This window comes from Spermophilus citellus (genome assembly GCF_964194105.1).
Source record: "Spermophilus citellus genome assembly, chromosome: 11".
Classification (NCBI taxonomy): domain Eukaryota; kingdom Metazoa; phylum Chordata; class Mammalia; order Rodentia; family Sciuridae; genus Spermophilus; species Spermophilus citellus.
Genome location: NC_138192.1, coordinates 69,143,712 through 69,167,835, shown reverse-complemented (window position 1 = coordinate 69,167,835; position 24,124 = coordinate 69,143,712). Strand labels below are relative to the sequence as shown.

The following is a 24,124-nucleotide window of genomic DNA, read 5'->3' as shown; positions in this document are numbered from 1 at the left end:
GGTTTTAGTACTTAGGACTATCTTAAGAAAAGACCATAGCCAAATATCAGTGATTATGTTTATTTTATTTTAAGGTATCTTTAGTGCCTAATACCTGGAAATGTTTCAGATAAAAATATATGGGATAAGCAATTCCTTTTGTAGTTTCTGAAAAGTAGTATATACCTGGAGTACATTGTTTCCTTGTGGGTGATAGAGTCATCAATGAAGATGGATGATGTTTGGTTTATTAAGCCCCAAAGGTAATAGCATCATTCTTTCTGATCCTAGGGATCTGATCAGAGCTTTGAGGTTCAGGAACTTCCAATTGTGACTATCTAGTGTGTTTTAGAAGCATTCTCTCATGCCTGAAGGCAGAGAACTTATTATTCGTATCAATTTCACATTAGAAATCTCCATCTTCTTTTTAACAGAAAGTTACTGATAAGGGTAACACCTCCCAAACAGCATGTTCCTAAGGCTTTTAATACCTGTGGGCTTTTTGAAAGTTATTATTTGAGCCCAAGGTCTCTAATCAGTGGGGAAAAAAAGCTATTTCATTCATTTTAAATGAAATGTCTAATCCATGAAAGTGTTAGTTTCTTTCCTCTGACTGATTCCCCCTCTCTCCCACCATCTCTTTCCTACTGGTTTCAACAGGATGTTATGAGTTAGGATGGACATAGATAATTTATCAAGATCTTCCTCTTTACTAATTCAACCCCGGTTGGAGGGGTGGGGGAGACTGACTCACAGAATGAAAAGAAAAGGTGAATCACTAAGCTTTGTAAAGGGGCTTTTGCAGTTGGGTTTCAGGAACAGTTCTTGGATGTAGCCCAAACACTGACTGTGTCTTTTGTAGTCAGGGCAGAAAACATTCAGCCACAGCTGTGAGCACAGGTTTTACATCTTCTATCCTCTGCACTAGAAAAAGATTAGATCTCTTTTTGAGTTCCAATTCAATGACCTTCATGATAGAAGTGCGTTGGGCATAGGTTGGTAGCTTCCCACCTCCTCTTCGTCAGCCTTGGCAACATATGGCAGCCCTGAGGCATCAAGCAAGTGGAGGAAGAATTCCCAACAGATGGGGTGAAAGGAATTCTGAACAGACAATTGCAGTATTCCTTAATAAGTCACTTCAACTTTTCTGCACTGTTAGATTCAGGAGAGTACCCACCATGTTCTCCATCTTTAGCACCTGTGATGCTGAGGTTTTTTCCTGATACATTCCTTGATCTTTCCAGTACCACCATCCCTGCCTAATTTATCTTTTGTTTGTTTTTGAACTTTTCTTCTGATTCCTATTAAGGTATGTTTTTCACTCATCAATGCTAGGAATTACCTACTCTAGTGGTATAACTTTTGTTCAAGTCCTATATTTACAACTGTTATAGATCATAGCTCAAGGATTACTTTAGATGAAATCAGGGCACAGCTGGAAGGTCATCTTTCCCACAGCTTATTAGAAGTACTGTCAACATCATTTCAATTTTATATTACCTAAACTAATGACCTTCTGGCTCCAAAGGTAGGAATATTATATTACGGCTTACTTTTCCTTTATTTCTTATATACACTTGATATGAAGACCCATTATTTTTTCTTTCAAGGTATGTCTTTTTGTTGTAAAACTACTTGTAAAATAATATTTCTAGTACTAATCTCCATTGTTTCCTGAACAGTCGAAACAGTCCCATCAGAAGAACCTTGTACCCATCTCTGAGAGGTATACCACATATATACTACGCAAATATAAATACCACACACATATTTTTATATGTACATGTAACAAAATATTTATCTGTTATTGTTCTCTACACTTATATTTGCAATGTTCTCACTCATCTCAATTTTTTGTATTCTTTAAGGTCCAACTTCAGTGACATCTCCTCTAACATGACACTCAGTCCATATGAACATTCTTAACTCCTAATACTCTTATGAATAAGTCAAGGTTGAATATTATACCTTGAGTTTGGATTTTCAGTCTCTTATAAATTACTCAATGGCAGAGGTCATGACACATTTTTCTTTTGTGTCTCCAACTATGCTCACATAGTGGTCACTTGATAAAGAATCCACTGGTTGATTCTATCCCCAAAGAGCTGCTTGGAAATGCATATTTTTGTGAAAGAACACAAGCTCCTAAGTCAGGCAAAATTGGTTTTGACCATAGTAGCCCATGTTTACTAATAATATGGGCTCTGGAAAAGTATAACAAACAATCTGAGTCTTGGTTTTCTGTTATTGAAATGGATGTAATAATACCGATCTTTGAGAGCCTTTGTGAAGGTCGAATGAGGTAATGTGAAAACACCTATCTCTGCGCCTGGCATGTAGCATGTTCTCATTAAACAGCTTCCTTCCTCCTTCCTTTTATATATGCTATTAACCTCTTGAACCCTTCTTTGAAACACTGATGGAAAATATTTCTGTTCTAGATCTTGTGTTTTTCCCAGGATATTGGACAGTTAGGGAAATTGAATAGGTGAAGAATATTTTGGAAATTTGTCAGAATAGAGCAGGAAATTGAGGTTTTATGGACTTCCAATTGAGTATGGAAGCACAAGATAAATAGATGTTGGATTTTAGGGTAAACAAATGGAAAAACACTGATCTAAAGCACAAAATCTGCATCCTAGTCCAAGAGTCAATGCTATGTGTCTGTGTGGTTCTGAAAAAGATCACTAATATCCTTTGGTCTGTTTTCTCAACACACATAATCAATGACTGTGTTGGATTATCAAACTTCATTTCCTCCTATATCTACAATTCCATGACTTTATGGTGGTGACCTAAGTAATGAGGTAGTGGAGTAGAACAGGGAACTGATGACTAGTAGATTGCTGGTAATAGAACCATCAGTAATTCAGTTTAGTGTTGGGGAAACAGGCTCATGAAGATGGAAAGGATAGATATCAGGAAATAGACTTGAGTGATCCAACTATGAGAATAAGAAAATTTATAGATCTCTCTATCTCTGTGAACTGAAACCTCATTATAATTAATAATAACATATCAATAAGTCATAGCTTAATTTTAAAAGTAATTTGACTATAATTTATATGTATCTTATTTAATACTCACAACAACCTTGTAATATTTATACATACGAAAAATAATATATATATTTTATATAGTGAGGAAAAGAGTTGGAAAGTATTTCATGTGTACTTAGCTGTCTTCAAACTATATTATACCATTTTGGTGGTAGTATGGCATATTTTGTGTGGAGTTTCTAGTTTGCCCCTTAAAATATTTGAACGTCTGTGGACTAGCTTATTGCTGCTCCAATGAGTTCATACTGACTTATAGATGAATATTTAAAGGTTTTGGTTGAAGCAATAACAAAAGAACTCAAAAGAGTTGTGAATCCTTTAGTCTTGAATTAAAGTGCCCCTTTTTGTATCCTGTTCTTGCAGTACATAAAAATTCAATCAGTTCTTTGCTGATTAGTTTAATCAAATTTGTGTATCTGGAAGACATCAAATCTGCACTGAGTTTCTATAAGAAAACTATGTGTTTTTATAGGAATTCATTTTTTATTGTTGTTGTTGTTAAGCTATTTTAAAACTCATCCTTCCTCAGCTTCTCTAAAAGCTAGAAAGAGACCACCAGTCATAGTAGGTTAGATAACCTCTTCATCATATAAACTTTCCCAGCCAATCTGACAATGCTAAATACAGACTAAAATGTATCAAAAACAATGATTTGGAAGCCTAAATTAAAAACATTCAAAATGATATTGCTTTTATTTTTAATTGCAAATTGTAACTGCAATATTTTTAAAGAGAAGTTGCACGATAGTATTATGTTTTAGATGAAAGAGAATAAATTTAGGTTTTTAAAGAGAATGAATTTAGGTTTTTGAAGAGAATGAATTTAGGTTTTTAAATGTAGGAGACTTAGTCATTTCAGAAGACCTAAAAAGATCACCTCATGATTTTCTAAGAAGAGATATTTGAAGATCATTTAGATAGAGAATATCTATCTCACTTTAATGCATTCCTATTGCCAGAATGCCTTGTTCAAATAATAGCTGTTCTGAAAATCTTATATAAGAAATCAAATTTGTGTAAGTTAGAACTTAAATTCACTAGGGAAACTCACAATCTGAAAAAAAATCCCATGGTGAGCTGTTCTTATTAATAAAATGAAAATATATATATATATTCTTCAAAGTTAATTCCATTATGTTCCTATATTTTCATGTCTTAAAATGCATCTTATTTCTGGTTAAGTGAATTCATGACTAACAGCAGTGAAGTTCTTTTCTGGCATAGCCATTTTCCTTAGATCTTGCTGGAATTAGGAAAATGAGATGTTAGCTACATTACTTTTATAAGAGTGGTCAAGATTTCTTTTTAAATTAACGTGATGTTTTAGAGCACCAACTAATTTTAATAATATTGTTATTTTAACATAATTCCTTCAATTTCAAAGTCTGATTTACTAAAAGCTGAACTTTGTGATCATAAACTGCAGTCTTTCTTAAAAAAGAATTAAGAAAATTGCTTTAAAAGACTTTTTGCAAGAGTAATTCCATAACTCTTCATGTCCTTGTATATCTTCACCTGTGGGTTTTTGTTTCTGTCATTTTTAAAAAAACAGGGATTGAACTCAGGGGCACTCAACAACTGAGCCACATCTCCAGCCCTATTTTTTGTGTTTTATTTGGAGACAGGGTCTTACTGAGTTGCTTAGCACCTCGCCCTTGCTGGGCCTGGCTTTGAACTCATCCTCCTGCCCCAGCTTCCTGAGCCACTGGGATTATAGGCATAAGCAAGGGCACCTGGCTTCACCTGTGTTTTTAAGTTAAAAAACAATGTTAACTGTCTTTCATTGTTTTTCTTTTTGTTATCAAATACACATTTTTATCTAGCCACTCAAATGATTTCTTGATCATAATTACGGGTATATGCATACTTAGTTTGCACTCTTGATGATTTCAAGTAAATCTCTAGTTCTGTGCTCTATTAATTCATTACCCTTAATTCTGAGGCATGCACCCAAAGATTATTATTTTAAAATAATCTTCTTTTAGGAATGTTTATAAAAATATAGAACTAAAACACTGTCTGTTTTAAAAACACAAAATCTAGAACAAAATATATATTTTAACCAAAATTTAACTAATTTTTATTAACTTTCATTAACTTTTAGATTTGTTCCAGATACAAAATTATTCTCCCAAATAAATCTGCATGTAGAAGCATAGTGTACCAAAGGGCAGTAATTCAGTAGCTATTATTCAGTATCAAATTTAAAACGTGAATGGTGAAATTTTTTAACATCTATATTTTCCCTGGAAATCCAGCCGATTTGTTAACTGAACCAAACCCACCTAACAAATTACTACCTTGCTAGGGAATGTTAAACTTGAATTGATGCTAAATTTAAAGTTTAAATATTTTTTCTCATTAACATTCTTCTTTATAAAATCCTGAAGAACCAACATTTATTTATTTATTTATTTATTTATTTATTTATTTATTTATTATAATTTTTATTGGTTGTTCACAACATTACAAAGCTCTTGACATATCATACTTCATACATTAGATTGAAGTGGGTTATGAACCCCCAATTTTACCCCAAATGCAGATTGCAGAATCACGTCAGTTACACATCCACAATTTTACATAATGCCCTATTAGTAATTGTTGTATTCTGCTACCTTACCTATCCCCTACTATCCCCCCTCCCCTCCCCTCCCTTCTTCTCTCTCTACCCCATCTACTGTAATTCATTTCTCTCCTTGTTTATTTTCCCATTCCCCTCACAACCTCTTATATGTAATTTTGTATAGCAATGAGGGTCTCCCTTCATTTCCATGCAATTTTCCTCATCTCTCCCTTTCCCTCCCATCTCATGTCACTGATTAATGTTACTCTTTTCTTCCCACTCTTCCTCCCTGCTCTGTTCATATTTGCTCTCATTATATCAAAGAAGACATTTGGTATCTGTTTTTTAGGGATTGGCTAGCTTCACTAAGCATAATCTGCTCTAGTGCCGTCCATTTCCCTGCAAATTCTATGATTTTGTCATTTTTTATTGCTGCATAGTACTCCATTGTGTATAGATGCCACATTGTTTTATCCATTCATCTATTGAGGGGCATCTGGGTTGGTTCCACAGTCTAGCAATTGTGAATTGTGCTGCTATGAACATCGATGTGGCAGTATCCCTGTAGCATGCTCTTTTAAGGTCTTCAGGGAATAGTCCGAGAAGGGCAATAGCAGGGTCAAATGGTGGTTCCATTCCCAGCTTTCCCAGGAATCTCCAAACTGCTTTCCAAATTGGCCGCACCAATTTGCAGTCCCACCAGCAATGTACAAGTGTACCCTTTTCTCCACATCCTCGCCAGCACTTGTTGTTGTTTGACTTCATAGTGGCTGCCAATCTTACTGGAGTGAGATGGTATCTTAGGGTGGTTTTGATTTGCATTTCTCTGACTGCTAGCGATGGTGAGCATTTTTTCATGTACTTGTTGATTGATTGTATATCCTCCTCTGAGAAGTGTCTGTTCAGGTCCTTGGCCCATTTGTTGATTGGGTTATTTGTTATCTTATTGTCTAATTTTTTGAGTTCTTTGTATACTCTGGATATTAGGGCTCTATCTGAAGTGTGAGGAGTAAAAATTTGTTCCCAGGATGTGGGCTCCCTATTTACCTCTCTTATTGTTTCTCTTGCTGAGAAAAAACTTTTAAGTTTAATTAAGTCCCATTTGTTGATTCTTGTTGTTAACTCTTGTGCTATGGGTGTCCTATTAAGGAATTTGGAGCCCGACCCCACAATCTGTAGATCGGAGCCAACTTTTTCTTCTATCAGACGCTGTGTCTCTGATTTGATATCAAGCTCCTTGATCCATTTTGAGTTAACTTTTGTGCATGGCGAGAGAAAGGGATTCAGTTTCATTTTGTTGCATATGGATTTCCAGTTTTCCCAACACCATTTGTTGAAGATGCTATCCTTCCTCCATTGCATGCTTTTAGCCCCTTTATCAAATATAAGATAGTTGTAACTTTGTGGATTAGTCTCTGTGTCCTCTATTCTAAACCATTGGTCCACCCGCCTCTTTTGGTACCAGTACCATGCTGTTTTTGTCACTGTTGCTCTGTAATATAGTTTGAAATCTGAAGAACCAACATTTTTCAGTGCCATTGAAGTGCTGCTCTCTCTATTTCACTTTAGGTCTTCACTGGGATCTTCACAGCAGAAATGGTTCTCAAGATCATTGCCATGGATCCCTACTATTATTTCCAAGAAGGCTGGAATATCTTTGATGGAATTATTGTCAGCCTGAGTTTAATGGAGCTGGGTCTGGCAAATGTGGAGGGATTGTCTGTACTGCGATCCTTCAGACTGGTACCTGCATACCCTACATTTACATCAAATCTCTCATTTGAATAACATATTATGAGATGTATATTTACAACTTACTTCAGCTTTTGTAATGATGTTATAATTTACATCAATATGTGATATCCTAAGAAAATACATAAGCATTCTCTTTAAAGCCAAGAATATTTTCAAAGAAAAATAAAAGTGGTTGAAACACTTTATAAGGATGATATATAAAGAACACTTTTATGTCATAAATTTCTGGGGTTTTTTTGCATTATAATATGTAAAGAAATGCAAATAAAAATGGTGGGCCTGTATTAATCTTAAATTTTTATCAACTCTATGATATTAGTAGGTACTACTTTTGAACAAGATTCAGAAAATTATTTGATGCCTTTAGCGTTTTAAATAGTATAGAAACTTTTCTGAATTATAGGAAAACATTTATATTAAAAATATGTAGGCTTTTATTGGAAATTAAGTATATGTGTATATTTTTTCAAATTGAAAGAAAGACTTTCTATCTTTTCAACAAAGTAATTTGTTTCACTTTCATTTTATAATGGTCTATGAAGAATACATAATTAATAGCTTTGATGTTTATTTTCAGTTTCTAAAATAGAGTCTGAAGAGACATTAGTTGATAGATTTAAAAAGTTTCCAATCAAAGTAGCAATTTGTGTTCATGGTTATATCTTTTGATAAATCAGAAATGAGTCTTAAGTTTTTTTTGCTTTTAAATAATATGATCTAATTTATGATTCTAGTATTATTGACACTATTTTTTCTGGATTTGAAATTGAATTAATTTAATATGAAGAAACATAAGTTTATTCAACAGGCATGGACTTACAATGTCATATACTTGTAAAATGATGGTAACTTCCAAAATTATATCACGGTTAACACTCAGAATATCTTTCCATTTGATTACAGCTTCGAGTTTTCAAGTTGGCAAAATCCTGGCCCACACTGAATATGCTAATAAAGATCATTGGCAATTCCGTGGGGGCGCTGGGAAACCTCACCTTGGTGTTGGCCATCATTGTCTTCATTTTTGCCGTGGTTGGCATGCAGCTCTTTGGAAAGAGCTACAAAGAATGTGTCTGTAAGATCAATGAAGACTGCACGCTCCCACGCTGGCACATGAACGACTTCTTCCACTCCTTTCTGATTGTATTCCGAGTGCTGTGTGGAGAGTGGATAGAGACCATGTGGGACTGTATGGAGGTTGCTGGTCAAACCATGTGCCTTATTGTTTTCATGTTGGTCATGGTCATTGGGAACCTTGTGGTACGTATGTGTTACACATGCTCATCATAAAAAAACAATATTAGTAGATAAAGAAGGCCAGAGTGGCAAACATATGTATGATTTTATAGTAAATGATTTAGTCTCAAATCCTCCTACTGGCCCTCTGAGAATGGAAAGTTACTTACCTTCTCTGAGACTGAGACTCCCTATCTATGACCCTGGAATAACAAAACTGAAATCACATGGTTGATATGAGAATAAAGTGAGGTCTATCTAATGAAAGCTCAGAAGTCATAAATACCAATTTGCTTTTACCTGATTCTTCAAAAATGCATTTTTATTATTAAGACTTATATTATCCTAATGTTAGTTTCATAAGACAATGTCCACTGAACCTAAAATAGTTATGCATTCTATATTGAAGTTCCTTTTTACATGTCTATAGTTCATATTGTCTGCTAACTCAGGGGCATGGGTTCATACTAGCAAATTTTGAAGACAAATTCAATGAAATAGAGCATTATATTTTAGCTGTGGAGTATAATTATCCAAATAATTTACCAGAGTACTAAATATGTTATTCCCTAAATTTGCTTTAATAAAGAAAAATAAATTATTGCAGTTTGATTCATTCATATGCATGGACATTGATCAGATTTAAAAGACTGACTTTTAGCTATTACTTAAAAGCATTTATGTGAAAGTAAAATTTGTATATATGTGTTAGTGCTTGAATTTCTTAGTCTTGTGTAGACAAAGTTTTTCTTTGCACAGTCCTACTAATCCTTCCCTTTAAGGATACATTTTAAACAAAAAAATTACTCAAAATAATACTAGTGAGATACCTGTGAACATGGAAATTTTGCCCCCAGAATAGTAAATTAGAAAGCTTCAGATTATTAACACTATCCGATGCAGATAAAAGGAAATGAGATAGGATTCTAGCTTTGCATTTGTCTATGATATAACATATGCTAGAACTCAATAATTACATTTCAAGCTAAAAATATTCCTATAAATAAATTTCCTTTTACACCAGAAATTGGGAATTACTCCTGTACTTCTATAGTTGTTTGGTTAATTGGGTAATTTTTCTATGTATCCTGATGACACTCTGAGAATTAACATTTCCTCATATTTTCTCAACAAAAATGAGGGGAAAAAAGTAATTTACATTATATGGGTCTAGCCTAAACCTTTGAATAATTTTAGATTTTTCTCCATCTGTTGAGATATTTGAACACATAAATTTCAAAGTATATTTGATGGGAAATGTGTTGAGCCTTATATAATTTGCATTTAGAAATTTCTACTGTTACAAAAGTAATTTGTAAGGAATTTGTATTTCAAGTATATTGTTTATGTAAAGATCAGAAGGCAATTAAAGAAATAAGTTTATTATTTATATACATGAAGCTAGACATTGACTAGAGAAACTGGTAAGGTACAGTAAAATGATTAAAACTGAAGTATATTTTTTTTCTTCTTGGCAAATCTTTAAACATGAGGTTTTGACTTCTCACTGAAAAGTCTGAGTTGACACAATTTAAACCTTAGATCTCCTTTCTTAGTGTTCTCTGTGAGGAGGAAGAGGTGCCTATTTTTCAGTTTTGCCTTTACAGCAGGTAGACGATATCTGGTCCTTTAAATAGTGTGTGATTTCCACATGGTGTCTGAAATATAATAAGCATTCAAGAAGCATTTGTTAAAATAATTTTTTTATTGTTGGTTGTTCAAAACATTACATAGTTCTTGACATATCATATTTCACATTTTGATTCAAGTGGGTTATGAACTCCCATTTTTACCCCGTATACAGATTGCAGAATCACATCAGTTACACTTCCATTGATTTACATATTGCCATACTAGTGTCTGTTGTATTCTGCTGCCTTTCCTATCCTCTACTATTCCCCCTCCCCTCCCCTCCCCTCCCCTCTTCTCTCTCTACCCCCTCTACTGTAATTCATTTCTCCCCCTTGTATTATTTTTCCCTTTCCCCTCACTTCCTCTTGTATGTAATTTTGTATAACCATGAGGGTCTCCTTCCATTTCCATGCAATTTCCCTTCCCTCTCGCTTTCCCTCCCACCTCTTATCCTTGTTTAATGTTAATCTTCTTCTCATGCTCTTCATCCCTACTCTGTTCTTAGTTACTCTCCTTATATCAAAGAAGACATTTGGCATTTGTTTTTTAGGGATTGGCTGGCTTCACTTAGCATAATCTGCTCTAATGCCATCCATTTCCCTCCAAATTCTATGATTTTGTCATTTTTTAATGCAGAGTAATACTCCACTGTGTATAGATGCCACATTTTTTTTATCCATTCATCTATTGAAGGAGTGAGAAGTAAAGATTTGTTCCCAGGATGTAGGCTCCCTATTTACCTCTCTTATTGTTTCTCTTGCTGAGAAAAAACTTTTAAGTTTAATTAAGTCCCATTTGTTGATTCTTGTTATTAACTCTTGTGCTATGGGTGTCCTATTGAGGAATTTGGGGCCCGACCCCACAGTATGTAGATCGTAGCCAACTTTTTCTTCTATCAGACGCTGTGTCTCTGATTTGATATCAAGCTCCTTGATCCATTTTGAGTTAACTTTTGTGCATGGCGAAAGAAAGGGATTCAGTTTCATTTTGTTGCATATGGATTTCCAGTTTTCCCAGCACCATTTGTTGCAGATGCTATCCTTCCTCTATTGCATGCTTTTAGCCCCTTTATCAAATATAAGATAGTTGTAGTTTTGTGGATTGGTTTCTGTCCTCTATTCTGTACCATTGGTCCACCCGCCTGTTTTGGTACCAGTACCATGCTGTTTTTGTTACTACTGTTAAAATAATTTTAGCTAAGATCTGAGTTCCCTGTTTAGCCTGTTATTTTTACACATACTTCAATACTAATAGAACTTTTTGCCTTCTTTTCTTTTAGGTTCTGAACCTCTTTCTGGCCTTATTGTTGAGTTCTTTCAGCTCAGACAACCTTGCTGCTACTGATGATGATAATGAAATGAACAATCTCCAAATTGCAGTAGGAAGAATGCAAAAGGGAATCGATTATGTGAAAAATAAGATACGGGAATGTTTCCGAAAAGCTTTCTTTAGAAAGCCAAAAGTCATAGAAATCCATGAAGGCAACAAAATAGACAGCTGCATGTCCAATAACACTGGAATTGAAATAAGCAAAGAGATTAATTATCTTAAAGATGGAAATGGAACCACCAGTGGTGTAGGTACTGGAAGCAGTGTTGAAAAATACGTAATTGATGAAAATGATTATATGTCGTTCATAAACAACCCCAGCCTCACTGTAACAGTGCCAATTGCTGTTGGAGAGTCTGACTTTGAAAACTTAAATACTGAAGAGTTCAGCAGCGAGTCAGAACTAGAAGAAAGCAAAGAGGTAAGAATGCTTGTAAGTTTTGGTTGTATTTCCTATAAGAGCCACACAGTATGGTTATTCAGTATTTTTACTGTGTTTAGGTGCATTATTAAAAATTAATATGGAGATTGGGATGTAGTTCAGTGGTAGAGTGCATGCTTAGTATGAGTAAGATTCTGAGTTTGATCCTAGCACTGAAAAGAAAAGTAATATAGAAGTCATATGGTAATTAAAATTACGAGAAATTGGGAAGTCCATAGAGATTTCAGCATTCCACAGCAAATCGCCATTCTGAACAATCAGTATGGTCATTTTCTCGTTAGTTGGAAAGTTTGGTTGAAAATGGAGCCTTACACAAAAAGAGTTTTATTTAATAAAGTCTATTCTATACTACATTATGCTCTTGTGAAAAATCAGTGAACTATGGTTTTTATAATTATGCTAGTGTTATCTCCTTCTTTTCTATGTTAGGTTTTGCTATGATTCTTAATACAAAAGTATTATGTATTTCTGTTCACCTCTTTACTCACTTTGATAGAGTGCTTTATTTATGAAAGTATTATATTCATGGAAATATTATATTTATTAGGAAAGTTCAAATAGTACTGATTTCATTTGTCTTGTCAAAGATGAGCACATTTGCATGATAAAGTCTTCCAGATTAACTTGAAAATACTAAGTTAGTGAACTACTTATAAAAGTGCCATTTGAGGATTACAGTTAAACTATAGATAGAAAATCTGCTGTTACTGTCATTACTAGTTGGAAAGGATGGAAGGAAGGAGGAAAAGGAAGGGAAAATGTACATATCTCATGGTTAGAATTCATAGGGTCTTATGATAGTAGTTTAATGGCATCAATTCTTCAATTCTGTGCTGTGAAGAACAGGATTAAACTTTTACTATTATTTATTTATGATCTTCTTATATATACTTGGAAGCGAATCTAGCACAGATGGAGTTATAAAAGACATGTTTTAGCTTGAGGGTATAATGTTGACACCATGGGAATCAGACCAATGATGTCTGATTTTTGTGAGCACATTTTGGAACTTTCTTTTTAAAAATAAGTATACCAACATATTTGATCTGAATTCCTTCAAATAAGTAACTGACAATGTTACAACTCATAACTTCCTGATTTTTTCCAAGCATTTCAAAGCTTCTAAAATATAATAGTAAATTTTTAAATATTTTGAAAAAAAATAGAAGTATTTACAAAATGAGGTAGCAATATTCTTTCTCTAAAGTCTGCTTGATGAGTTCACTTCTAATTTATATTGCTCCTTCTGGTAAACTAAGAATTTAATTCTAATTTCATTTTCCATCATCTGATATAGATTTCTTTAAGAAGAAACACCAATTAATTAACAAGCATTTATTGACCACTTTTTGTGAATTTGCACTCTATTGGATAATACGGGTAAGGAAGAGTTAAAGAAGAGCTTTATAATTCTCCTTCAGGGAGATCTTAACATCTTTGAGTGAGCTAACACTTTTCACAAAATTATTAAAGACCTGTTTAAAAGTTTAATGTTGCAGGACTGCATATAAAGTTGTAAGTGCTGAGGACAGCAAGAGTAGTTGTCAAATGGAAGAGATAAAATTGAAATAGGCCTGAAAGTTTGGGTCAAATACAGACAAACAGAAAATAAAAAGCAGAAACTTTCAAAAGGAAAGCCAAAGTTGAGAGTGAGCTCTTGGTATTAAAGTAAGAATGTGAAACAATCATTATTAATAAAGTATTGGTGAAGATTGTAAAGTTTTGAAGTAAGTCAGAATTTGGAATTGCCTGCTTAATCAATAAGGAATTTGTTCTGAAAGAGAGGAAGGAAATAGGAAAATGATTGGAAATATTTATTTGGTATCAAAAGCAAACAATTCAGAGAGGTAAGAGAGCTTATCTTAGAGAGTGTGGTAGTGATCATTTCATAGCAATGAGATGATGACATTTGGGGCTAGGATCATGAGTAACTATAACTGGTAATTTCACAAACCTAAAGAATCCAGGAAATCAGGAAAATGTCAATGCTACTGTATAGAATGGCCTTTTTTTTTAAAGGTTACACGTTTTATGTGGGAGAGAGATCAGCCCTCCATAACTGTGGATTCCACATCCAGAGATTCAACCAAACTCAGATCAGTAATAAAATTTTAAAATGAACAGACATTTTATCTTTTATCTGGAAGATAAAATTCCCTTAAAATATAGCATAACATCTCTTTATTTGGTATTTACATGATATTAGGTATTAAAGATGACTTAAAATATAAGGATATATGGGTGCATGGGTCATATGCTAATACTAAGCACATTTATATCATGCACACCCACAGATTTTGGTATTTGGAGGGGGTCCTGAAACTGAGCCTCAAGGATACCATGAGATAATTATGCTGAATTAGAGGTGATGGTGTTGGGAATTGGAGTCTGAATAAGAAGTCAGGGTTAAAAATAGATTTGATGAAATTGATATTATTTTGATAATAATTTATTTTTATATATATTTGATAATAATTTGGTTCCCTGAAAACAGAAGTGCTCACCAAAGAATTAATTGTAAAGCAAAATTGAGAGAAGATTAGGGACAAAATAGCATGAGTAGCTTAGGGTCAAGAAAAGTCAAAGAGTTAAAGAAACTTGTTAAGGTTTTGTGACATCACATTTATAAAAAGTAAATATCTTAATTTCTTTCTACCAAATAGCTGGATTTCAAAATACTTCAAAACCTTCTTAAGGCTACAGATATTTCTTCTCAGTGCCTCAAACTACAAATTTGGAATATTGAGATAGTCTTTTCCTCATCATCAGTCCTTCAAAACATTTACTACTTGAACAAAAAATTTTTATTGGGTGAATTTTAAAACCATTCTATTCTCTTTTAAGCTAATTTTGAATACATGGAATCCAATTACAGAACAAAATGAAATTGTTTACATTATAAAAATATATTCGTGGAAAACCATCAAAAGTACATATGAAATTATATGTTTTTATAAAGAAAGAAGAAATTTTCAAATGATCTTGCACAGTAATACTAAATTCAACAATAAATTATATATGGCTGATGTGCTCAAATTAGTACCCAAACCACTCTAAACAAGTAATAGGGCAATTCTCATGTGTGCTCACATACAAAATAAAAAGCAGTTTTGAAAAATAAAAGCAAAAGATCAGCAGGTTCAACTATTTAGTTCCAACTAAAAACAATTTTGATCCAAAATTCCAAAAACTGATGACTGATCACATTTCAGTTTTGCATTCGCTTCCATTGTTAGGCTTTTAAAAAAGGTATCACACACACACACACAAGTAGTGGACTTTTGATTCATGCTTCCGAGATGTTTGGTCAAACTACAAAAAAAAATATTGAGCTCTGCTTTGGAGAACACAGAACATTCCTTTTCTTTGCTGACAAACTGAGCAACCATAGAAGCTAAACCTAACCAAAGTATAGGTTATATATTTCCACTAAAAAAAGGAAAAAAGAAAAAAGAATACAACCACAAGAATGGGATTCTAATTATACTCCAGTAATGTATAATATGCTAAAATACACTCCAATGCATGTATATCTAAAAAGAACAAATAAAAAATAAATATGTTACAAAAAAATTACACATATTTTCTGTTTTAAGAGGAAGCAGTAAATTAACTCCTTAACTTAGGTGGTATGTGAAAACTCCATCTCCTCTCTTCTTTCTCTCATTTTCAAATAAAGTCTGCCTGGCATGGATAGCATGGGATAAATGATCCCTAGGAGTTTTTAGAGATGAAAATACGAACTGCTCTTATTTCATAAATTACATAATATGTATTATAAAAAGTGTGCATATTATATTTGTATATATGTATACCACTAACATAAACAGGCAGGTATGAAAATAATGGAAATAAATATAAAGCACTGCATGAAAAAATAATGTAAGACAACCGAAGGCATAGATTTCAAAATAGATTTTTTTTCTTCTCAGAAAACTTATAATTGTACAAATCTTGCAACAAACTCTATTGTAGAAGTTTTTTTTTTAGCATTCTAAATTTCACAAAATCATGATTTCTTAGCATTTTTATGTAACTATATGTCTTTAAAACATACTTCTTAAGAGGTCATTGATTTGTCTTCCTAAGTGAAGGATATAGAATAAATGCTTTTAACAATCATATTTGAAGTTGAATTCCAAATTCAGTCTGGCAATGTCATCCTGTGACCTTTACTGCTTACCATTCTTACTTCTCACAGGGGTAAAATCAAGCTGGAGCCATCAGGAACGCAGCTCTGGTGTTTTTTAACCAGCCAGAGGCTCGTGCCACCACTTTTACCCAGGTTACCCAAGCAAGTTGCACATGTACAATCACTTTCTAAATGATTTTGACTGGCCTGCATGCTTCTCGGCTCTGTTCCTTCCCCTGCCGTGGCAAGGAAGCGCTAGACTCGCCCAGCTGCTCTCTGCTGAAGCGTGTGACATCACAGCATGGTCAGGAAAGATGGGAAGTCCCAACATCACATTTAGTTCTGCTAATGAGTTTTCCAGTTTACTCTTTTAGACTTTTAAAAGCAATAATTGCATGCTCATAGGATTTATAATATCTATTTTAAAACATGATAGGAATGTTAAAGATTCAATATAATCAAAGACTTAAGAGAGCATGCATTTTTTTATTTCTCTGCTTTTATCTCATCAAATTAAGACCACAACCTTTTTGTTGTTGATGATTCAGCCCTTATAAGTAAATTTTATTACTAAAATGAGTCACAGTTTTTTGTCCTGATAGTACTGCCATTTTCATATCATTATATTCAGATTCATGTATATAATCTTTAATTCATATATTCCAGATTGAAATGCTTGCTTTCATGTATTTGGGAAAGGCTCTATAAAAAAAAAAAAGTAGGGTAAACATTGAGTTTTCGGAGAATAAGGGCCATAGTCTGTTTATGCATTTGGACACCACATATCTTGGATTTTCAGTAGGTTAAGAATGTTTTTGATTTGAGTATCTGTAAAACCATAATGATCTTTGTAAAGTAATTTAAAGAAGGAAAATATCATGATATAGAAAGAAAAAGTTCATTACATCCTGATCATTAAGTAATTGGTTTAATGTACTCATTTTCGATTTGGAATTTTCCTTATGTATGTTAATTTCTTCCTCAATATTCTACGCAAAACCGAGCAGGCAAAAAAGAAACTTGGAGAATTCACTACTTTTGACTATTAATTATAGTTTCATTAGGAGTTAAGGGCATCTCCCAAGATTACTATAGCTTTGTGGGTTAACTAAGCCTTTAGTTAACCTTCTAGAATCTACTTTCTCCTGTTCATAGCTCAGCCAAAGTGCAGGTTCTGGGAGGGAAAATTATAAAGTAAAAGTAAAAATTTCAGAAGTATTGAACTTTTCCAGGACTTTTGGTACAAAGAATATCTAATTAGAGTTTGGAGTTGTTTCTAGGTTTAATTTGCACATATTTTCCTTTTCCCTGGGGAAATGGAGAATTAGCTATAGAATACAACAAATTAAGAAATCAGATTATTAATAATTGATAGAAAAAAATTTCTAATCATTTATGTAAATTTTATTTAACATTGACTTAGTGTTAGGTGCAAGATAGCATTAGTATTCACTAAAGAAAATCTGATTTTTTTTTTTACACAAGCAGACTAGATTTAAATGGTATTGGCAAATTGTCTTTTATACCATATGCATTGCAGGATGCCCTCCTTTTTGAAGCTTTGATGGGAACTGTGAGATGCTGGACTGAAGTCCTGAGCACATGCCCTTCTGGGGAAGGCGTGGTGCTGTTTTGACTTTGAAGAGTAAAGGGAGGACAACTTGAGCTCTCCATTCCTCTGTTATGCTGCCAGTGTCACCAAACGTTCTTTCTGAGAGGCAGAGAGGGGTTTCTGGATAGCCATTTACAATGCATTTCTATTAATGCTCTTTTACCCTACTCTTCAAATACAATGTAATTATTTTCAGTTTCAAATATTCTGTTCCTATCAAGCTATTTTTTAAACAAAAGCAGCACTGGGATGTTGTGCTGTGAACATGTGTCAAAACAAAACCAAATGGTGGCAGTTTATATTTTTAATCAGTTGACAAGTGGTCAGAAAAAAAAGAGATATTGGTTAAATATTAAAATATTAGCCATTAAAATATAAGCCATTTTCTTTCTGCCTTAGACCAGCAACCAAACAGCTTCAATAGGTGGCTGCCTATTTTTCAAGTGAAATATGATAAGTCAAGATATGGGTATGCATATCCAAAGATCAGACTAAGGCCCTGATAGTATGTGTGATCAAAAGACTTTCCTCTTCTACTAGTAAGACAAAATTGAGAATGTTTGAGAGAAATGGCTAGATTTTTAAAGGCAATCTGTAATGGCTGAATCTTTTACTTTGTCTCTTGAATCATGCAGCAGTTTGTGAGAGTCAAACATTTAAGAGCTGACTGAAAATAAATGAAATGTGAGCGCATTTCAGTGGAAGTAGGCCAGTTGCTAACATTCTCTTCCATCTCTGAAAGTTAAATTTCATTATTTAATTGGATAAAAATCAAGGGTAATATTCATCGTAAAGGGGAATTTCCATACAAGGTCATGTGATATGAGAGGGTGGAAAAATGGTCTCATGGCCTTTTTGGTTGTGAATTCTTGTCATTTTTTAAATGTTGAAATAACCCATTCCTCTGAATAGTACTGGTGGTATACTTCTTGAACACTTCATATTCAGGTACCATGTCTTTGAGAACATGGTTCTTGGATCAGTGTGCAGCTTCCACAGCATTGCGCCAGGCTTCTGCTACAGCCAGGCATGTTTTCTGTGGCTGAATTAGGCCTGGAGAATGTTGCATCTCAAAACCTGCTTTCCAGCGTGCATTTGTAGAGCCTAAATTATCATCCCTCTGTAGACTCAAGAGTTTCTACAAGGGATGGAGGAATCTAACCTTTAAATGCCATAAAATATTGGAAGGCTTAGGGAGAAAATAGTACAAGAAAACAAGTTTGGGCTTGTACTATGTGGTTTTATATGGAAGCTTTCTGTTTTTATTCCTATATTAACAATTACATTTTAACTACTTCAAAACAACTATTAATTTTAGTTATTCAGTTTAGTCACTGAGTTCTTTAATGTGGTAAATTTCATTTCAGGTTTATTTGCTTTTTTATGTCATTATAGTTTCACAGGTATGGCAATATAAAGAAAGTAAGTTATTCTTTATACTTAATTATCAGTTATTTGCTTTTAAATCAGTTACATGCTTTTATATAAATTTGCGAGTCATTTTTGGTGTGGCTATAATAAGATTATAACAAACTACCATCTACTAGAGTATGAATGCTAAAATGTTCATGGTTAGATTATACAAATATGTGGAATTAGTATAGATTGCTATTACATCAATGTTAAGAATGAAAAATGCTTAATTAATTTTCAAATTAGTAACTTAAATATACAACAGTAAACTTTTATGTATGTAGTGATTAAAGGATAGCAAGCAGTATATTGGTCAATTTAATGTAATTTAATAAGAACTCAATTCAAGCTTTAATTTATTAATGCAGGTAAACTCACCACTTTTGTTATTTTAAAATTGTTTAGTATTTTTTATAATTTCATAGATTAAATATATATACTTCCTCTCATAAAAATGCAGCCTTGCCGGGCATGATGGTTCAACCCCATCATCCCAGCAGCTCAGGAGGATGAGGCAGGAGGATTACAAATTCAAAGCCAGCCTCAGCAAAAAGCAAGGCTCTAAGCAACTCAGTGAGGCTCTGTCTCTAAAGGGCTGGGAATGTGGCTCAGTAGCTCAGTGCCCCTGAGTTCAATCTCCGGTACCCACCCCTTGATGTAGCCTTGGAGTTGAGAAAACAATGTAATAGCATTTCTGAGAGGAAAACATCACTGAGCCTAATTGTCCATCTTAGAAGAGTTGACTCTATGTCAACCTTTATGGGGAAGGAAGCCTCACATGAACCCTTGCTAGGGAAATGACCTCTTGTCTACTATCTTCCAGCCTTTAGTTCAATATCTCCTTACCCTCCACTCTCCTGCCACCAAACTTTCTTTGGAAAGCCTTCCAGAGCCTAAGTTTAAAAAACTATACTTATAATTAGGAGGGGGAAAAAAAACCCTCCTGGATGACAGCAAAATGATTCACGGTATAAATGGGTTCTGCTTCTTGGAGAAGAGCAGAATGGGGGCAAAATCTTTTTCAAAAGACATATTGTGCCTCATAATGAGAGGCAAATAGAAGTGAATTAACTGAAAACCATTCCTCTCTACTTTAGGATGTCTGAATACATAACCTCCAAAGCTATTTAGGATATCAAGATTATTTACATCCAAATATGTTAGCCACATTCACAAAGGTTTAAAATCTACAGACTATCAATAACAAAATACATTCAGAGGTTCATCCTTGATAAACAGTTGATTCAATCACATTCAAGTTAGTGGCTTTTGTTACTTGTGCTATGAAACACTGTTTTAGATAATTATCTATATTTAAAATATAAGGTAACTGTAGACTATATGATAGACAATTATAATGTGAAAAATTAAACACTTCACCATTATATTGCCAGTTCTCTTACCAATTATATTATAAAAATGGAAAATGAAGGGTGAGTATATTTTTGTATGAATATGTATATAATATTTATTACTATATTCCTTCTTAATTTTTTATTGAATGTCAAGGTTTTAGAGAAGCATTTTGGAAATATGTTTTTAACATTAAAGTATTTTTAATTAAATAATTTCATTTTCTAGTACAATTACATAGACTTCTCTTACGGTCATGACTGAGTTATACTTTATCAAAAAGGAGAGATGAAATTATCTAAACATTTTAACTCTCTTCATAAAAGTAATATAAAAATGCATTCAGGCATTCATTTATTAACTCTTTGTGAACCTAACATAAGTATTTGGTGTCTATTCTATTGGTGATATGCCAGATCTTTTGATATATAATATGTGTGTGTGTTTGGTATAAATATTTGGTCAAAGGCCTGAATTACAATGGACTACATGTACTGCAAAATTTAGCACAGATAAATCATACAAGAAAGAAAAACTTTAAGAAGGATGTGGACCATGACCAGGTTAAGAAGAAATCTTTGAGTTTGGATTAGCCCAGAGGAAGAAAATGAATCATGAACCTTTTTATAAATAGCTTCCAAATAACTTGATTTCTTACCGGTGTTATTTATTCAGCAGATATTATTGCTGTTGCTCCTCAAAAGCCAAAATGCCCAACCGATAAACTATCAGTGAAGTTGGGAGGGAAGTTAGTTACTACAACCAAGCAATTATCCAGTATCTTCTTGATCACTCAGTGGTAACTACAACTGTACCCAGTAGTAACTTTCTAGGCCTTTCCTAGAAGAATAAAGATACTCGGGCTGTACAAAGCAGATAAATCCCAGAGAATAAAGTAGGTCTTGACTGTCCCATGTTTCTAAAATGCAGAGGAATTTAATGGTAAAAAAAAATTTCATTTTATAACAATCCTAAGAACCATCAGTCAAAAATGATGACCTAACTTCTCCTTTTAGCATACTCCAGACTAGGAAGGACTGTATTATGGAGTCATATTTTGATTTAAAAGTCATTTTCATAATATATTTACTTGGAAATGGTTATTGTCACCTTCAAAATCATACCACAGAAAGTATATCTGTGTGTTACCCTTCAACTTTGATTTGAAATAATAGACCACATTGGCATTATGTGTTAAATAAATCAGAATTTTGAGTCAGATTTTCTCCAGTATGACTTGTGTTTAGGGATTCATTTGGCCGTTTAAAAATAACACATTAACTCTTTCATAAGATTAGGACAGAGTGACCTAACAGTTAGCTGCTGAAGTTAGCTGGGGTCTTTGAAACCATTAACATATCCATGAGCTATTCTTTCATTTTAAAACCTTCTCATTTCCTCAGTTGGGCTGTGTGTCCTGTCTTTGTGCCAGTTTTTATAAAACATTGCACATTCATAATGTCTTCCCAAGTGATCTCAGAAAACATTAGGTATTTATTCTTGTCACATTAAAGTGACTCTTCTAGCCATTTGGCATGTCACAATGATTTATTTAAAGGAAAAATTCACAGCCTGATCAAATGTTGAATTCAAAATGGACTTCTAATGAAAGTCTATACAGATCCTAGACAATGCCATTTATGAAGAAATTTCCATTTAATTTAGAATTCTTTGGCAAGTGTTGAATTCATTTATGCAGTTCAAGAAAGAGAGAGAGAGAGAGAGAGAGAGAGAGAGAGAGAGATCCATCATTTTCTACTAGTAAAGTAAGGAGAAAATTATGTAAGCCAGAGAAAAATATAGCTCAAAGTTGAAATGTAATGACTGTGACTAATGTTAATGTGCTGCCCTTCCTTTCTAAAATTACAGAAACATGGACAGTACTGAAATTTTCCATCTAAAGAGGTAGAAGTTGTGATTTGATTTGACACATTTTAATTAATATAATCATTAGTAGATGTCAGTATACCAAACTTTTATCAAACTCTTCTTGGTTTGGGCTACAGGGTTAATGTTAGCAAGTAATGTAATGTGGCGTTTATATAAAAAGTGACATGAAAAAATAAGTTAATCAATATTATCCTTCCTTACCAATTCATCCACATTAAAGCCTATGTCTTTCTTTCTCTCTTTCTGTCTTGCCTTTTGTCTAAATTAGGTCAGTAGTCACATTGTTTTGAATAGTAGGACTTCAATTATGTTAAACTATTTTTAAATAATTATCAGTAGTATTAGTAGAATCAAATGCAACCATTATCAGTTTTTGACACTCCAACAGAGCAGTTACCAATTAGATGAGTAAAAATGGAGAAAATTCATATCTTTGAAATTGGATTATGTTTCCAGAAATTAAATGCAACCAGCTCATCTGAAGGAAGCACAGTTGATGTTGCTCCACCCCGTGAAGGTGAACAGGCTGAAATTGAACCCGAGGAAGACCTTAAACCAGAAGCTTGTTTTACTGAAGGTAAACAAACTCTCACGTCTCCCCTCCTTCCTTAGAGAGACTGAATAATCTCATTTGAAGGAGATCTTTTAAAGAAATATTGAAGGTCTCCTACCATTTCCATATGCTTTCCCTTCTCTCTCCGTTTCTCTCCCCCCATTCGTCTTTGTTTACTGTAGTCTTTTCCTCGTGCTCTTTCTTCCTGTTCTGTTCTTAGTTGTTCTCTTTATATCAAAGCAGACATTTGGCATTTGTTTTTTAGGGCTTGGCTAGCTTCGCTTAGCATAATCTGCTCTAATGCCATCCATTTCCCTGCAAATTCTATGATTTTGTCATTTCTTAGTGCTGCATAATACTCCATTGTGTATAGATGCCACATTTTTTAGTCTAATGTATGAAAGATGATATATCATGAACTATGTAATGCGATAAATAATCAATAAAAAAAATTAAAAAAAAAAAGAAATATTGAAGTCATGTTCATCTCTGTTTTCCTCTTCTCTTCCAAAAAAAAAAAAGGAAGTTCATTTATCTATATTTCTAGAGTATAGTATAGCAAAGACTATGCCGGAACAAATCAGAGGATGTGAAATGAGATTTTGTCATTATTGTTGTTCCCACACTCCAGGATGTAAGAAAGCTGGCCCTGTGAGATAAATGGCATTCTGCAATGTCATGTCACTGATATGGCAGTCCCTTCAGAATGCATTGGCAATGGCTAACTTATAGATATCTCAATAATCACATCTCATCCCCTATAGTTTCAAATGCATCAATTTGTGCTCTGACCAGAGCTGTTTGGGGATGTAGCTGTGTTTTAGAGTCTGGGCAGGGTGAGCTATATTTGTTCCCACAGCAACCAGCGTAGTGTCTTGCATACAAATCAATACTTATTGATTTATTGTGATTGAATTTAATCTGATGAGTAGATGTCCAGAGCTAGAGCATAACAGTGGGTAGAAGTTAGAAAAAATATGAAATCTAGGAAGCAGAAGACAAAGGAATAGAGATACTGACAGCCAAGATGAGTCCTAGGTGTGACAAAGAAAAGCACTGAGGCTGAATTAAATTAGCTTGAGAAAACTGACAGGGGCTGATGCCTGGGAAGACAGTGGGATTTTCCATGCATGAAGAAACGGAGTGAATCCAGGATCAACATGAAAATATGAA

At 33.7% G+C, this 24,124-nt stretch overlaps 1 protein-coding gene across 3 annotated transcripts in view; it reads left to right on the top strand.

Moving 5' to 3' along the window:
* LOC308631159 (sodium channel protein type 3 subunit alpha) overlaps positions 1 to 24,124 on the top strand; it is a gene marked incomplete at its 5' end in the record, with an annotated part of 82,616 nt that overhangs the window by 39,627 nt on the left and 18,865 nt on the right. For all 3 annotated transcript variants that reach the window (XM_081262147.1, XM_081262146.1, XM_081262148.1), the window contains 4 exons: positions 7,174 to 7,347; positions 8,263 to 8,619; positions 11,507 to 11,977; positions 22,855 to 22,975. In XM_081262147.1, the coding sequence (XP_081118273.1) occupies positions 7,174 to 7,347; positions 8,263 to 8,619; positions 11,507 to 11,977; positions 22,855 to 22,975 (1,123 nt within the window). The remainder of the gene's footprint in view (positions 1 to 7,173; positions 7,348 to 8,262; positions 8,620 to 11,506; positions 11,978 to 22,854; positions 22,976 to 24,124) is intronic.